Here is a 16,334-nt window from a genome sequence, read left to right on the forward strand (position 1 = left end):
TTGCACAAGTAGCAACTTGAGCGCGTGGCCGCGTTTGCCATGGGCCCAGTGGCGTCGCCAGGGAAGGGTCGCGGCGGGCCGATGCCGTGGGTGACCCTAGTAACGCCACTGCAAGGGCCCCTAATAATTCCAAAATGTACTTGTTCCATGATTTTCTGTGACGCTCTGAAAGTTCTTAATTTTAACCACGTTTCTTTCTCTAATTAAGAAGCTTTTGAATAACTGCTAGTTCTAAAACGTTGTCATTCGATTCGGACCTCTATTATTTTTGCAGTAAGAAAAAGACCCTGTATTCCAGACAGTTTCTTTGAGGGTGCACTGAAGCAACTTTTGTGCTGTCACGACTTCTTGAAATGCATGCTGTCCTGTTGTAACTTTCATTACGTGATTCGGCAGGTAGTCGTGCGCCTCAAGCGTCGATTGGAGCTATGCATGGGCCGAAATACCACAAAAAGTTCAACCTGAGAATAGAAGTTTCTTCGCTAGCCATCAGCTAGAACCACTGGACCCGTGAGAAGCAGCACCAGTAGTAAAGTTTTATTACGGGCTTTTGTCATCACTATGGCACTGATATAAAAGTCAGAACACAATACTTAAAAAAATTACCTTTTTTTGTCAAAAGTTTTAACCTTGCATCGAGCCCCCATGCGTTTGCCCATAGCAACTGCCCTCGTTTTCCATATAGAAAGGACGACTCTTCATGTGCACTTCTTGCGGAAATGCAGGTGTGTGACAGCATTCCACAAACAGGTAACGTCGTGCAACCGCGAAGACCATCCGGCACCAACGTGCTCTATTTTATTTTTTCATAGAGGGCGCACGTTTGAAGGAACAACAGGTGTCGAATGCGTCGTTGACACCTGCCTGTCAAAGTCAAATTTGTTGTTCATCCAACTTCCTCACTCTGACCTTCGTAAGAAAACAAACAGGGCTTCTTTAAAGCTTCAGAGCAACCGTATTGCTGACAGACGGTTGACAGCAGTCTTACAGTTCTTTACACCAAGCAGAAGGGTTTCACCTTTAAATCGGTGTTAGTTCGAATCAACGAGGTTGGTTCGAATGCACGCCTGTGAGCTTCTTACGTTTAAAAGTAACTTCGGGAAAAATGCCACTTACCCGCACGACATCGGTGAACGCACGGTCGGCATGGACACTTTGCTGTCTTCTGGGAATGTTACTTGATCTGACTGCAGCGCAGCAAGGTAAGCCAGATGCCGGTTAGCACGCATCCCTAGAGATTACATCGAACATATAATTCAACCCTTTATATAGTTCCTTAAAGGGCCCATGAAACGATTTTTGGGTTAGGATAAATCATTTTAGATTGGGATTTTACTAATAGCAAATCGTTCATTGGGCCAAAAGAAAAAAGGTAGTCAAAAGCCTGACTTTCAGTGCGAAAATTTGAAAACGCAGCGGACTATTTCGTACCTCCTCCCCTTCGTAACCTCTGCCATTTCTTTGTGATACATCCGCGGTCCCAAAAGCGCGTCATCGGGTCCAAACTGACGTCACACGAAACTGGACCTCACTTAGTCCCTTCACCCCTAAGCTGACATTGTGGTAGAAGCTACGCGCTTGCCGGACTAATCAGCCGCCTCCGTTTCATCACCTGACCTCATTCTCTGCAGCCAAAGTGTGGCTAGCCCAAGGAGCACGTAGCTTCCACAGCACTGTCAGCTTAGGGGTGAACGGGGTAGGGAAAGAAACTTTTATCCGAGTTTTGAGCGAAGGGCTAATCTTCTAGGGGGACAATGGCTCTCTCCGGGTACACAAACCAGGTTCCGAGCGAGAGGGGCCTCCCTTCTTTTCGTCTTCTTGAACTGTTTGGCGGAATGCGCGATTTATGAGTTGAGGAGGAAAGCGAAAGAAAAAGTTGGAAAAGCGTTTCATGACCCCTTTAAAGGACGACTTCGGCTCAAACTTAAAATGAAATAAATTGCTGGTATCCCTGTAGTGACACAAAATACAACCCCAGCCAAAATATTACGTCGGGGGGGGGGGGGGGGGGGGACGCTGCATTCTCAACTAATGCCGACAATGAAAATGCGACCCGCCCTGAGCTGCTGCTCCTTAGCAGGTGGCCAGCGGGTTTCCGATCGCTAAAGCAACGTTGGGCCGGGACGTCAGGATCCATCTCTTTTTTTCCTCCGGTTCGGGCGGGTGCACCCCCGTTGCACGGTCGAGCAGTGTAAAGAGTGCTTCTTTGAGCCGCTACTTCGGCTTGTGATTGGCGTGTTTAGCCGTTGCTTTTATCTGTAGCCCGTGTAGCTTCGGTATAGCCTTTTGTTTATTTGCTTCTGAGGACTTTAAGACTCATTTTAGCGAGAAACTCTGCACCCAAGACTGCCCAGCTGCTCCTCGAAAGATGCCGAGTACAACTTGTAGCACTGTGGGCTGCTCAAACGACCCGCTGCGCAACCTGAAGGTGCTTTTTCACAAGTTTCCAACGGATCGGAGAAGGTGTGGGTGAACGCTGTTCGACGAGTGGACTTTGGAAAGCTTTGGACGCCGAGTACAGCACCGAACAAGTTCACTCGTTTTCTAATCACTAGCTTTTGGGTATACAAGCGACGAGTACGGCAGAGCGCACGTACGGCGGCGGTCGCCGAGTACGGCACCGAGCGAGGTAACGGGTTATCCAGTCGCCAGCTTTAAGGTGTACGCACTAACTCTTGCTATATATGTTGGATAACTACCGGGTATACAGTACTAAAACAATATCATCTTACCTTCTATCTTTAGACCGCTAGCGCTACAGAGGTAGGCGCCGCTTGGCCTGCGTACTCGTTGAACGAGAACGATCCTAACGTCACGTCCACATAGCGGCTGATTTTCAGTGTTGTCGGCGCCTTGAGCAGCTAGTTTCGGTTTTGTCGGCCGCGCCCCAAACAAAACTTTGAGGCATCTATATCTTTGAAACCGTGCACAATAACGAGAAAAAAATTACACCTTGTAATTCAGGGACGCTGACTGCGCTAAAAACAGTCATAATCCCAAAATCGAAAGTATGGACCGGAGTTGCCCTTTAATTAATAGATATGGGAGTATCTCATCAGGTAGTTATTTTCAAGAAAGTCGCAAGTTGCAGACAACACTGCATGTGCTACGAAGCCGAAGCCATGTTAGAAGAGTGACCTGCGTTAGCTGCCTGTCGAACAATGAGAGCACTCATTCGTTTTCGGTTTTGAGAACGGCAGGGAGGAGCCATAGCACAATACAAGCCATGAAGCGCATGCTGGAGCGGGTGGCGGTTAGAAGACGCCCCGCATTTCTCAGAAACGGGAGAGAAAAAAGATGTTAAAGGGGTCATAAAACAATTTTTTAACTTTTTCCTTCTTAGCTTTCCTCAACTCAAAAAATTGCGAATTGTACCAAACAGTTCCAAGACAACTGAAAGGAGGAACTCCCCTCTTGCTCGGACCCTCGTTTGTGTACCGAAGCTGGCAGTGCTGTGGAAGCTACATGCTGCTTGGGCCAGCCACATTTTTGCCACGTGATCACGCTCCCTATCGCATACCCATGTGCAGAGAATGAAATCCGGTGATGAAAAGGAGGCGGCTGATTGGTCCGGCAAGCGCATAGCTTCCACCTCGCTGTCAGCTTAGGGGTGAAGGGAATAAGCGAGGTCCGGTGTCGTGCGACATGCATTTGGGCCGGGTGATGCGCTTTAGGTACCGCGGATGTATCGCAGTTAAAAAGCAGAGAGCTTGCGAAGGGAAAGAGGTATAAAATATAGACCACTGCGTTTTCAAATTTTCGTACCGAAAATCTGGCTTCTGACTTTATACCCCGTCTCTTTTTGCCCACTAAAGGAAATGATATTAGTAAAATCCCAATGTAAATTCACTTATCCCAGCCCAAAATTCTTTTCATGGTCCCTTTAATTTTCAACGAAGTAGAGGTGCTTAGAGCGATTAACTAGCAGCTGAAAGTGACCCCCAACCGGCCGCCGCCATGTTGCACATTTTTTACCTCTAGACACAGGACCTTACAGTTTTACATTTAGATTTTAACAAAGTACCGCACACAAATAGCTTATTCATCTTTAATAACAGTACCGACAAAATAAGTTTTGCTTCATCTGTTTTTACTCCAAAATGTGCTTTTACGACAAAAACTCTGGTGCTGTATTTTTGGTTTTTATCGGAGTTAGACACAGATCTCTGGAGCTAACAGTATTGAAAAATAGTTTATCACGTTTTTTACAGTGATCACAATACAAATCTTAACTCAGTTTTGCATAAAAGCCTCATGATTTAGTACGGTTACACGTCTACAGTGGTAAAAATTGTACAACATGGCAGCCAATGGGGGCTACTTTTTCCTGGTGAATGGGATAACAGTTTATCGCTCTAAGCCCCTCTACCTCGTTGTGTTAATTACTGGTAAAATTTTACATGGTGAATGCTTTTGAAAAGCTGCTTCGCTCATAGCATACGCGGCAAAGTCACAAAACTCTTCACCAAAGACCTAAAGGTTGGAGCAGCCATTTTTTTTTTTGTATTTGTTTCCTGAAGTTTTTGTTTCCACGTCAGGACGGCGCCGAATACAATGGGTCTTGATCGTCGAAGAAGTTGCGCACCGTCGCCGCAACGCCTTTGGGGGGGGCGCCACCCCGAGAGGACTGGTAGCAGACGACACAACGGACGCAAGCCGTTTGAAAAACGGGACAAAACCGGGATCGCATGCTTTTATTTCATGTTAATGCGAAAGCATTAACTGTCCCATGGAGTGAAGCCAACGTTGACTGTAACCGCAAAAAACGGCACCTAAATTTAGTCGTAGCAGCGAAAAACGGCAGCCAAATTACGATTGGCTGAGTAAACCGCACCCAAAGTCCCATTGGCCAAAAACACAGCAATGCAAAGGCAGGTAGCCTTTGCAATTATCCACTATCCTTCCAATCGCAGCTCGGTGCTCCGACACCACCACACATCATTCTCATCTTCGCATAGAGCGGCATGCACCTAAGAAACAGATGCCCCAAGAGAACGCAGGAAATGATACGGGGTTCTTCGCCTGTCAAAATAGATAACAATTTGGGAATCGCATTAATAATTTCAAACACTCGCAGGTTCACCGGTGAGGCCGGCCAGCTTCGGACTATTTAACCTCGGTCCCAAGACCATCGAACAATGGAGCAGATACGGCCCAGAGCCTTCCCGGCAACTCGGAAAACAGTACCAAATGGGCCAGGTACCTCTGCCCTCAAGAATCGGACCAGAACGAGGAGGAAACGGCCGGCTCTTTCAGTCACCATTGGGACCACACAGAGAAAATGACAACCCCTCTTGGCCACCGTCCAGGTCACAAGGAGGAAATGGCAGATTCTTTCCACCATCGTTCGAACCACGAGGAGAAAACAGCAGTCTCTTTCCGCCACCATTTGGACAAGGAGAAAACAACCGCCCCTTTTCACCACCGTTCGGGTCACAAGGAAGAAACAACAGCTTCTTTCCGCCACCATTCGGACAAGAAAGAAATGGCAGCCTCTTTCCACCATCATTTGGACAAAGAGAAAACAGCAGCCTCTTTCCACCACTATTTGGACAGGGAAACAACAGCCCCTTTTCACCACTGTTCGGACAAGGAAACGGCAGCCTCTTTCCGCCATCGTTTAGACAAGGAGAGAACAGCAGCCTCTTTCCACCACTATTTCGACAAGGAGGAAATGGCAACCCCTTTTCACCACCATTCGGACGACGAAATGGCAGCCTCTTTCTGCCATCGTCTGGACAAGGACAAAACGGCAGCCTCTTTCCGTTCCCATTCGGACAAGGAGGAAACAGTAGTGCCTCTTCACCACCGTTCGGACGAGGAAACGGCAGCTTCTTTCCGCCATTGTTTGAACAAAGAGAGAACGGTAGCTACTTACCGCCCCCATTTGGAGGAGGAAACGGCAGCCCCTTTTCACCACCGTTCGGACGAAATGGCAGCCTCTTTCCACCATCGTTTGGACAAGGACAAAACGGCAGCCTCTTTCTGCCCCCATTTGGACAAGGAGGAAACGGCAGTGCCTTCTCACCACCGTTCGGAAGAGGAAACGGCAGCTTCTTTCCGCCATTGTTTGAACAAAGAGAGAACGGTAGCTTCTTTCCGCCCCCATTTGGAGGAGGAAACGGCAGCCCCTTTTCACCACCGTTCGGACGAGGAAACGGCAGCTTCTTTCCGCCATTGTTTGAACAAAGAGAGAATGATAGCTTCTTTCCGCCCCCATTTGGAGGAGGAAACGGCAGCCCCTTTTCACCACCGTTCGGACGACGAAATGGCAGCCTCTTTCCACCATCATATGGACAAAGAGAAAACAGCAGCCTCTTTCTGCCCCCACTTGGACAAGGAGAAAACGGCAGCCCCTTCTGGCCACCTTTGGGCTCCCAAGGAAGAAACAGCAGACTTTATCTACCACCATTCGTAACACAAAGAAGAAGTGGCAGCTTCTTTTCGCCACCATCCAGACCACTAGGGGGTCCCATTACCGTAGGGCAAGGGCGCGGATACGGCCCGGAGCCTCCCTCGAGCGCCGGGCAACTCGAAAGACGGTATCAAATAAGCCAGTTACCCCTCCCTGTCATACCCTCAAGAATCGTAACGGGACAAGGTGAAAACGACAGCCTCATTCAGCCACCGTTCGGCCCACCGGCGCAGTCACCGCAAGTGTCTCCGCGTTGCCCGTCAGAAGATGCCTCGAGAATGGGAACATGGTCCGAACCGTGTGGTCCGAACAGGGCAGCGACACCCTGTCCCAGGCCACTGGGGTCACAAGCGTTTCGGGGCAGTAAAACTGGAAACGCCGATTGGCTGAAAAAAAATGACGTCACTTCCGGTTTTGTTATTTTGTTGATTTTTAGATGACGTTTTAAAGTAAAAATATATAAAAAAGCACTTTTCTTGTTTTTGTTTGTTTTTACTTTTTTTTATTTTTTTTTATTTTCCTTGCTTGATTTTTTAATTTTGGCTGGTACGGTTCCGTTCTGTTCCGCCTTGGCGCCCTTGGCCGCGGGGGCAATGTTTTTGTTTTCGTTCTACGTTCAGGTGTTGGGTGGCGACGTATTAACCGTCGATAACCAGCTGAAGCAGCTCAAGTTCTCTAGTGGAACGAGGTTGACCGTGCGCAGTGGCAGCCGTTGACAACAAAAACAATGTATGCACTCAGCTTCGCCGGATGAGTGCCGGCGTCGATCGCGAACCGCCAGAGCCGCCAAATACCTCTCGTACATCTCCAAGAACACCAAGAACAGGAGGTATTCATAAAGGTGAGTGTTCACCGCACTTTAGTGCTTCAGTTCCGTTTGGAGTCGTTTGATATAATTTAGTCCGGTGCGTCCGGGAACAAAGGCGCTACCAGAAATGGCGGGAATGGTCGGTCGGTGCTGGATGCTGATGCCATCCAAGCGGATTTGAATTGGGTTTCGTGCGCTCAACGTGTCGATTTGTTTCTTGAGCTGCCTTTACCAACCGCTCGCCCGAAATCGTTCGGTAGAACATGCGGACGTGACGGCTAGCAGAGCCCTCCGCAAAGGCTTAGGAGCGCGCTCACAATTTTGGGAGCTTCCGTATGACCGCAAGTGCTCAATAAGTCGCAAATGATTGCATGCCATCGACACAGACTTCGATCCAGTTTTTCAACGAGACAGGAAGGCCCAACGAAGCAAGCGTAGAATCTGATGCTTCGCCTGTCACTGTCTGCGCCGGAACACGCCGAGAGGCGCTTAAACGAGCTGCCAGGGCGTAATTAAAAAAAAAAAAAAAAAAATCTAACGCAGGTCTGAACCACGCGAGGATCGTCTCGAAGCATGGTAGCCTCAACAGACGCTTGCCGCCACACGCGAGGAGAAAGCAGGAGGCCCGAAGTTTGAATGTGAAGGTAAAACGTGCTTTAATAATAATGATCTTTATCTGCACGTTCCTTTGTATGACTAAGGTGATCGTGCTGAGACACAATATTGCCGCGCGCAAGGCTGAGAAAGCAACGCTCGGTCGCGGTCCTCCAGAAAGCTCCCGTTTATTCATGTACCGCCCGTAACTTCTATCATTTGTCCGGCTTTTGTTTTCTAGAAAGTGCGTGTTCATTCTCGCCCCGATCACGCGACGCTCGAACCGTTTTCGCCGAATCTTCGAGATAGCGACGCACTCTAGATAAGAGGCCGCCTGCGACCTTGTCGAGTCAGTCTCGCCCCAGCGCTCGATTCTGCTGACACGCCGACTTCGACGCCCGCGACGCTCTGCTTTCTTCTGTTTCCTTCTTTATTTTTGGCACAAGTTCGCCACATTAAACGTTTATTTATTTCTGTTTATTTCTCGTTTATTGGTCACGAATCACCACCCGTGACATTCTGGTGGAGGTGCGGGGTAACGCATGCCCCTGCCGCGTACCCCTCCGAGGTCCCGCAGTACAAGTCCGGACCCAGCCTCCCGAGGACCCGACGAAGACCAGATCGAGACCCGGTCAAGTCGCCGCATCCGAGGTCTACCCCCGGAACACGAACTTCTGCCGCCCAGGACCGAGCAGCCAACAAAGCCGACGATGGCCAACCAGTCGCCGACGCCCGCCGCTCCAGCTGCCATCGTCTACCTGCCCGCCGCTCCCCGTATGCCGACACCCTTCCACGGCGAGATCCACGAGGATGTCGAAGACTGGATCAAGCACTACGAGCGTGTGGCGCGCCACAACGGATGGACTGCGGAGCAGTGCCTCCAGAACCTCTACTTTTCGCTGGAGGGTACTGCGAGGCATTGGTTCGAGAATCACGAGGCTTCGCTTACGTCGTGGGACATCTGTGTGGCCGAGTTGCAGCGGACGTTCGCCACCCTACACCGACGGGAGAAGGCAGAAGATCTCCTCCGAATTCGAACGCAGGGCCCCGACGAAAGCGTCACAAGCTTCGTAGAAGATGTCCTCCGCCTGAGCGCCCGTGCCGACCCACGAGCCACAGACGACAAGAAGCTGCGGGTCCTCATGCGCGGGGTGAGAGACGACATCTTTGGAGGCCTCGTGCGCAACCCGCCGGGCACCGTCGAAGCCTTCGTCACCGAGGCGACAAACATCGAGCGCGCCCTCCAAGCGCGCGCTTCCCACTACCAGCGACATCCAAGTGTCGCTGCAACCGCGCTGCTTGGCGCCGAGAACGCTCCTGGTACGGACATCCGCGAAATTATCCGGGAGGTCGTACGGGAGGAACTCCGCCAGTTGCTGCCAGCCGCAAGTCGTCCAGCGACACTCTCCATTGCCGAGGCTGTGCGCGAAGAAGTGCGTCGGGCGCTCCAACCAGAGGTTCCCGTCACCACAGTGGCACCGGAGGAACCGATGTTGAGCTACGCCGCAATGGCCCGACGACCGCCGCAAGCCCCCCGTCAAGCCACGTCGCCACCCCGAAGAGACGCCCCAACGCCGCATTACCCCCGACGACAGGAAGATCAAGCGCACGTTCACCCAGACCGATCTGCGCCGAGGAAGACAGACGTCTGGAGGACGGCCGACCGGCGCCCGCTGTGTTACCACTGCGGGGAAGCTGACCATGTGTACCGCCGATGCCCATACCGACGACTCGGGCTGCGCGGATTCCACCCAAGCGACCCGCGTCCCAGGTATGGTGAACGCCCTCGGGAGATCGACGAGTACTTGCGACGACCCCAGTCCCCCGAGCCTGCGTCCCGCCGAGAGTTCCGATCGCCTTCACCACGACGTCCAGCTTCGCCGATGCACCGACCCCGACGTGAAAGCCTGTCGCCCCTTGCTCCACGCCGGGGAAACTAGGCGCGGCAACCCCTGGAGGTGGAGTTGCCGAAGACGACCGACGCCAAGATCCTCCACGAACGTCGGAGGGCCTCCACTCGAACGCTACCGAAGACCGAAACGACGCTCCTGAAACGGTGTCCAACAACCTAAACGTCATCATCGACGGCCACGACGCATCGGCACTCGTGGACACCGGAGCAGACTACTCAGTTTTGAGTGGGAGGCTCTCCCGCCGCCTTCGAAAAGTCACGACGCCGTGGGATGGACCTCAAATACGAACCGCCGGTGGGCACCTCATCACACCAATCGGGCGATGCACCGCTCGCGTCGAGATCCATGGTGAGACGTGCCCTGTAAAGTTCGTCGTTCTGCAAGACTGTTCGAGGGACGTTATCCTCGGAATGGACTTCCTCTGCGAGTATGGCGCCGTCATCGACCTCGGAGCAAACCGGTTGACGCTGCGAAAGCCTGTTTCACCACCGGAGGAACCCAAAGCGACGTCATCTGCGGTCCGAGTCCTCGCCAGCCACGTTAACTTACCGCCGCGGTCGAGTGTTTTCGTACCCGTCGGGATCACCGAAGATTTCTGCGGCGAAGTTCTGCTCGAAGGAAGCCTCCAGTTGCTTCTGGGAAGAGGAATAGGCGTTGCAAGAGGAGTTGCTGAACTTCAGGATGGCCGCACTGTGGTCCTCGTCACGAACTTCCGAAACGAAGCGCAACACCTCACAAAAGGTGCAGCCGTGGGCCAGGTCGAGGAACTCCAAAACTCCGCCGCTGTCGCCGCCATTACTGAGGAATTCTCGCCACCTCAGCAAGACAGTGCGTCGCCAGCGCAGCTCGACATTGACCCTAAGCTCCCGGGCCCGAAGCGACGACAGTTGATTAACCTTCTCGCCGAATACCGCGACTCCTTTGCCACGTCGTCGAAGGTGCGCCAAACCACCGTTGCGAAGCACCGCATCGTTACCGAGGACGACGCGCGCCCTGTGCATCGATCGCCATACAGAGTCTCCGTTAAGGAAAGGCAGGCGATCCAGGAGCAAGTTCAAGAAATGCTGAACGACGACATAATTCAACCTTCAAGCAGTCCTTGGGCCTCTCCAGTCGTACTGGTTAAGAAGAAAGACGGGACGCTTACGTTCTGTGTAGACTACAGGCAGCTGAACACGGTGACGAAGAAAGACGTCTACCCACTCCCCCGCATCGACGACACTCTAGACCGGCTGCGCCACTCTCGATATTTCTCATCGATGGACCTGAAGAGCGGCTACTGGCAGATCGAAGTCGACGAAAGGGACCGAGAAAAGACAGCCTTCGTCACGCCGGATGGACTGTACGAGTTCAAAGTGATGCCCTTCGGACTGTGCACGGCGCCAGCAACTTTCCAACGTGTCATGGACACCGTACTGGCAGGACTGAAGTGGCAGAGCTGTCTCGTCTACCTCGACGACGTCGTCGTGTTTTCCAGCGACTTCGACGAGCACTTGCGACGACTCCGAGCAGTTCTCCAAGCCATACGGACCGCCGGACTCACCCTGAAGCCGTCAAAGTGTCGGTTCGCTTATGACGAACTGAAGTTCCTCGGCCACGTGGTTAGTAACGAAGGTGTCCGCCCAGACCCCGAGAAGACTCGTGCCGTCGCAGCGTTTCCAGCGCCAAGAGACAAGAAGGCCGTCCGAAGGTTCCTTGGGCTATGTGCCTACTATCGGCGCTTCGTTCGAGATTTCGCAAGAATTTCCGCACCGCTCACACACCTCACGAAGGACGCCGAGAAGTTCGAATGGGCCGATGAACAGCAGCAGGCATTTGACGAGCTGAAGCGACGACTGCAGACTCCTCCTGTTCTTGGACATTTCGACCAGGATGCGGAAACCGAGATTCACACGGACGCAAGTAACGCAGGGCTTGGCGCGGTTTTGGTTCAAGTACAAGAAGGCACCGAGCGAGTCATCGCCTACGCAAGTCGGACATTGACCAAGGCGGAGAGAAATTACTCCACGACTGAAAAAGAATGCCTTGCGGTCGTCTGGGCAATCACGAAGTTTCGTCCGTACTTATACGGGAGCCCGTTCCGGATAGTCACGGACCACCACTCGCTCTGCTGGCTTGCGAACCTCAAGGACCCGTCAGGACGCCTCGCGCGGTGGAGTCTCCGACTACAAGAGTTCAACATGACCGTCGTCTACAAGTCAGGCCGCAAGCACAGCGACGCCGACTGCCTGTCCAGAGCTCCCGTCGCAACACCTTCCAGCAGCAGCGACGACGATGACGACGAGTGTTTTCTGGGCGCAGTGAACATCGACGACATGGCCCGGCGTCAACGAGACGATCCTGAGCTGCGCGCACTAATAGAGCACCTGGAAGGGCGCGGGAGTACCGTGCCACGTGTTTTTTCACGAGCGCTGCCGACCTTCGCCATTAGACAAGGTGTACTCTACAAAGAGAACTTCGGGAACAACAACTCGCCATGGCTGCTGGTAATCCCGACCGACCTTCGGGAGGAGATCTTTCAAGCCTGCCACGACGACCCGACGTCCGGACACCTTGGTTACAGCCGGACCCTGGCACGTATTCGTGAAAAGTATTACTGGCCCAAGCTCCCCAAAACTGTCCACCTGTACACGCGATCATGTCATGAATGCCAGCGACGAAAGAAACCTCCGACGAGGCCGGCCGGACTCTTGCAGTCAATTCCTCCGCCAACAGCACCCTTCCAGCAGATCGGAATGGATCTACTTGGCCCTTTTCCGCCGTCGACGTCGGGAAATCGCTGGATCATCGTCGCCACAGATTATCTCACGCGGTATGCCGAAACGAAAGCCCTTCCTTCCGGAACTGCTGTGGAAGTTGCCAAGTTTTTCATTGAATCCATCGTCCTCCGGCACGGCGCTCCCGAAGTCCTGATCTCAGACCGTGGATCATCATTCATGGCCCAGCTGACGCAAGAAGTCCTTCGTCTCAGCCACACCAGCCATCGCCGCACCACGGCGTACCACCCGCAGACCAACGGGCTAACGGAGAGACTCAACAAGACCATCGCCGACATGATCTCCATGTACGTCGACGTGGAGCACAAGACATGGGACGAGGTGCTGCCGTACGTCACATTTGCCTACAACACGGCCGTACAAGAGACCACCGGAATGACACCCTTTCAGCTGGTGCATGGGCGCAAGGTAACGACAATGCTGGACGCTATGTTACCCCACGAAGTGGCTGTCGACGCAAGTGACGACGCCCAGGTGGTTGCCCAAAGGGCAGAAGAAGTCCGTCAGCTCGCCAGACTTCGGATTCAGGCTCAACAACGTGTCGACACTGGCCGCTACAACCTTCGTCGTCGGGACGTCCACTTCCAGCCCGGAGACAGGGTGTGGGTGTGGACACCGATTCGCCGCCGCGGTCTCAGCGAGAAGCTCCTGAAACGTTACTTTGGACCCTACAAAGTGCTTCGTCGACTCGGGGATCTGAACTACGAGGTGATGCCCGACGGAACACGAACATCGTCACGCCGCCCACCACGACCTGAGGTCGTCCACGTCGTGCGCCTGAAGCCGTACTACGCTCGATAGGACTGTGGACCTTTTGTGCTCCAAAAGACTCTTTAGTTTATCGTTCTTTTTTATTTTGATTTGTTTTACACTGCATCGGGGCGATGCACTTTTAAAGGGGGGAGTAATGCCGCGCGCAAGGCTGAGAAAGCAACGCTCGGTCGCGGTCCTCCAGAAAGCTCCCGTTTATTCATGTACCGCCCGTAACTTCTATCATTTGTCCGGCTTTTGTTTTCTAGAAAGTGCGTGTTCATTCTCGCCCCGATCACGCGACGCTCGAACCGTTTTCGCCGAATCTTCGAGATAGCGACGCACTCTAGATAAGAGGCCGCCTGCGACCTTGTCGAGTCAGTCTCGCCCCAGCGCTCGATTCTGCTGACACGCCGACTTCGACGCCCGCGACGCTCTGCTTTCTTCTGTTTCCTTCTTTATTTTTGGCACAAGTTCGCCACATTAAACGTTTATTTATTTCTGTTTATTTCTCGTTTATTGGTCACGAATCACCACCCGTGACAATATAGCAGCGATTGCTCTCGAACAAAGGACAGGACAGCAGAAAGGCAATGAGAGGCAGGGAGATAACTGACCTCTCTGTTGTAAAACATTTTTCAGAGGAGGTGCGAAGAGCTGGCCCTCACTTTTTCAAGGCAGCCGCAGAACACTACGAGCCCCGAATCACTGCCGCGGCTGACTCACGCGGATGCTGTGCTGCACCCTGCACTGCACATGGTTCGAAGCACACTTCAGGGGACCAGTGCATGCCCCTGATGCATCGTCGCGGTATGTTTTGTACTGCTTTTCCTAGCGGTGCACTGAGCAGTCCAATCTTGAAGGGAGCACGCGAGTGCGTAGCCAGTGCTCCATGCAGCAAGGACCGCAAGCACTCGCGGAAGCTTGGAGCACACGCAGTGACGCCAGCAGCCGTGCACGCTGGCGTCGTCTGCTACTGTACCGTCCTTTCGTTCGGTGCGCAGAAAAAAAAAGGAGTGACCGCTCTGTTAAAAGTCTGATGGTGAAGGCATCCTTTACAGAAGCACTGTATGGCTCTCTGCACGCTAGAATGGGGGCTGTCGTTGATGCTCGCAGAGGCGTCGCCCACAACTAAGCAGACGATCAAAGTCCTGAGCAGGTGACTAATCGTTTCATTGTTCTTTGGTAGGGAAAGGTAGATAATGTGCTTCTACTCCCAGCTTTTTTTTTTTTTTTTTTTTTTATCACCATTTAGTATGTTACCATCAAAACAGCATCCTGGTGTTCACATAAATATGTGTTAACAATACCTATCGTCAAATATGTGACTCAAAGAGCCAACTGCGGCCGAGGATATCTTTTAAGTGTTCTTTTTCTCACAAAGATCCCTGGCATTGACTTTTTAGCCACGTACCTTGAGTCCACAAAAACAATGTGCTTCAGCTAAATGGTATTCACACAAAATACATCCTGACAAGCTGCTTTCACTCTCGAGCCTCGAAGAAATTTTGCAGTTTGATTTGAACTATGTTGCAGGTTAAGGAGGTAGGGTCAGGGAAAAGAAGGTGGGAGAGGAGGAAGCGGGCACAATGCTGGTCAAACCCTCTCCCTTCGCCGGCGTTGCATCCATCTCGTCCTCTCCCACCTTCCTTTTTCTTCCCCTACCTTCTTGAGTCGTCACCGACCATATAAAAGGCATGCATTGATATCACTTGTTCGTTTTGTGGCCATGGCGCCAGCAAGGTTTGAGAAACGTATCCTGCTTCACAGGAATTCAGCACTCAACATGGAGAAACTATTGGCAGTGCTGCTGTAATGTCTTTGTCCTCGTCTTTTGCAGCCATCTAAAAAAGAGAAATATAATACTAGGAACACAGAGCAACGTCACGCGCCAGTACATAGTGTACTACGAAGGGCAGGTAAATTGACTGCGGAACACGATTTTCTCAATGTCCTCACGGTTCTTTCGGCCAAGTACATACAGATAAGACGATTACCATTAGAAATGTTGAACGCCAATCCGAAATGTTTTTTGGCGGTGTGCCGAGCAAAAGGACATTGCTGCAACAGAAAACATGTGCCATCCTCCGCCTTTGGTGCTTCTGTGTCTGCGCCGAGCTTCCGCAGCCACCAACAGTCAACGCTGCATGGACTGCCCGCCATGCTTTCATGCGTTCCATGTATGATTGGCACGGCATGTGGATGTGTCATGCAAGTGACATCAGCGCTGTTGGCAGTGCCATGCTGGTGGTGGTTGAGCTTTGCTAGGCTCTGACCATTGACAAGCTGTTTTATGCAATAATCGCTCTTGGAAGTCCCCAAACTGTTTTTAGCAATTCAAGTGTCAGATTTTTTTTTTAGCTATGGTTATACAGGTTTTCTTCTTTAACATTTACAGATTTCAAAGAAAAAGTGAAAGTTATGACAGTTATACGGCCAGGCGGACATTAGATTCATGGAAGAATGCAGCTAAAAGTCCGTGTAGATCATGTGTATCATGCTTCTCTGCAGCGCAGCTACATACTTGCGTAGGACAACCCCCATGAAGTGGGGTGGGGGGGCTGCATGCGTGTGTTGGGTAGCCCCTCTTGGTTTTACAACTCTACCCTGTTGTAAAATTTTAGATTTTAATGCGAACAAGTTGATAACAAAAAAGAACTTGGTCAACATTGATCTTACAACTAGAGATGTAAAAGGAACAAAAATAGAGAACAGCAAAATGTGGAAGAAGACATCTCGCTTCTTTCATTTTCATTTGACTAAGTGACATTGGTCGGCGACTGTAAGACTTTTAATCACAATAGTTATACACCACAGGTCCCAGGGATCATGGCATCGATGAGCTCGCTTTCGCCTTGTCCAAGATAGCAGCGGAACACTACGGGCAGGCCCGGAGTCACCGCACCGGCTGGCTCACGGGCGTCGTCCTGTACTCTGCACGGCACTGCGTGTGGCTTAACCGGCCAAGCAGAGGGTCACTGCATGACCTTTATGAGGCGTCGCTAGCCATTGTAAGTATATTTTGGACGCTCGTGTTAGGGGATGTATTTTTGTGTTCTACAACAGAACATGTTTGG

At 51.8% G+C, this 16,334-nt stretch overlaps 2 protein-coding genes across 5 annotated transcripts; both read left to right on the forward strand.

The window, feature by feature from the left end:
• Positions 1-967: 967 nt before the first annotated feature.
• On the forward strand, positions 968-6,805 carry LOC115328603 (basic salivary proline-rich protein 1-like). The gene is made up of 3 exons (XM_042294770.1): positions 968-1,202; positions 5,078-5,866; positions 6,729-6,805. Exons 1-3 carry the CDS (start codon positions 1,106-1,108, stop codon positions 6,803-6,805), a joined length of 963 nt encoding a protein of 320 aa, XP_042150704.1. The 5' UTR covers positions 968-1,105.
• A 148-nt stretch (positions 6,806-6,953) lies between these two features.
• On the forward strand, positions 6,954-16,289 carry LOC121838420. 4 transcript variants are annotated; one of them, XR_006078500.1, is made up of 4 exons: positions 6,954-7,256; positions 7,767-7,867; positions 13,900-14,067; positions 16,126-16,289. XR_006078500.1 is itself a non-coding variant. In XM_042294681.1 (4 exons), the coding sequence occupies exons 1-4, from the start codon at positions 7,166-7,168 to the stop codon at positions 14,390-14,392; spliced, it is 441 nt and encodes a 146-aa protein (XP_042150615.1). In that variant the 5' UTR covers positions 6,954-7,165; the 3' UTR covers positions 14,393-14,468. The 4 variants fall into 4 exon arrangements, 2 of the variants coding, with proteins under 2 accessions (XP_042150615.1, XP_042150614.1); XM_042294681.1 differs by lacking the exon at positions 16,126-16,289 and adding an exon at positions 14,319-14,468 and having other exon boundaries at positions 13,893-14,067; XR_006078499.1 differs by lacking the exon at positions 16,126-16,289 and having other exon boundaries at positions 13,900-14,469.
• The last annotated feature ends 45 nt before the right edge of the window (positions 16,290-16,334 follow it).

Source organism: Ixodes scapularis, unplaced genomic scaffold, assembly GCF_016920785.2.
Source record: "Ixodes scapularis isolate PalLabHiFi unplaced genomic scaffold, ASM1692078v2 PGA_scaffold6__148_contigs__length_123643588, whole genome shotgun sequence".
Taxonomy (NCBI): Eukaryota; Metazoa; Arthropoda; class Arachnida; order Ixodida; family Ixodidae; genus Ixodes; species Ixodes scapularis.

Coding starts and splice junctions, on each gene's coding strand:
- LOC115328603 (XM_042294770.1), top strand. CDS start 1,106: ATGCCACTTACCCGCACGACATCGGTGAACGCACGGTCGGCATGGACA. Junction 1,203..5,077: donor TCTGACTGCAGCGCAGCAAG/GTAAGCCAGATG, acceptor AAACACTCGCAG/GTTCACCGGTGAGGCCGGCC. Junction 5,867..6,728: donor GTTTGAACAAAGAGAGAACG/GTAGCTACTTAC, acceptor TGGTCCGAACAG/GGCAGCGACACCCTGTCCCA.
- LOC121838420 (XM_042294680.1), top strand. CDS start 7,166: ATGAGTGCCGGCGTCGATCGCGAACCGCCAGAGCCGCCAAATACCTCT. Junction 7,257..7,766: donor AACAGGAGGTATTCATAAAG/GTGAGTGTTCAC, acceptor AATCTAACGCAG/GTCTGAACCACGCGAGGATC. Junction 7,868..13,892: donor CCCGAAGTTTGAATGTGAAG/GTAAAACGTGCT, acceptor GTTGTAAAACAT/TTTTCAGAGGAGGTGCGAAG.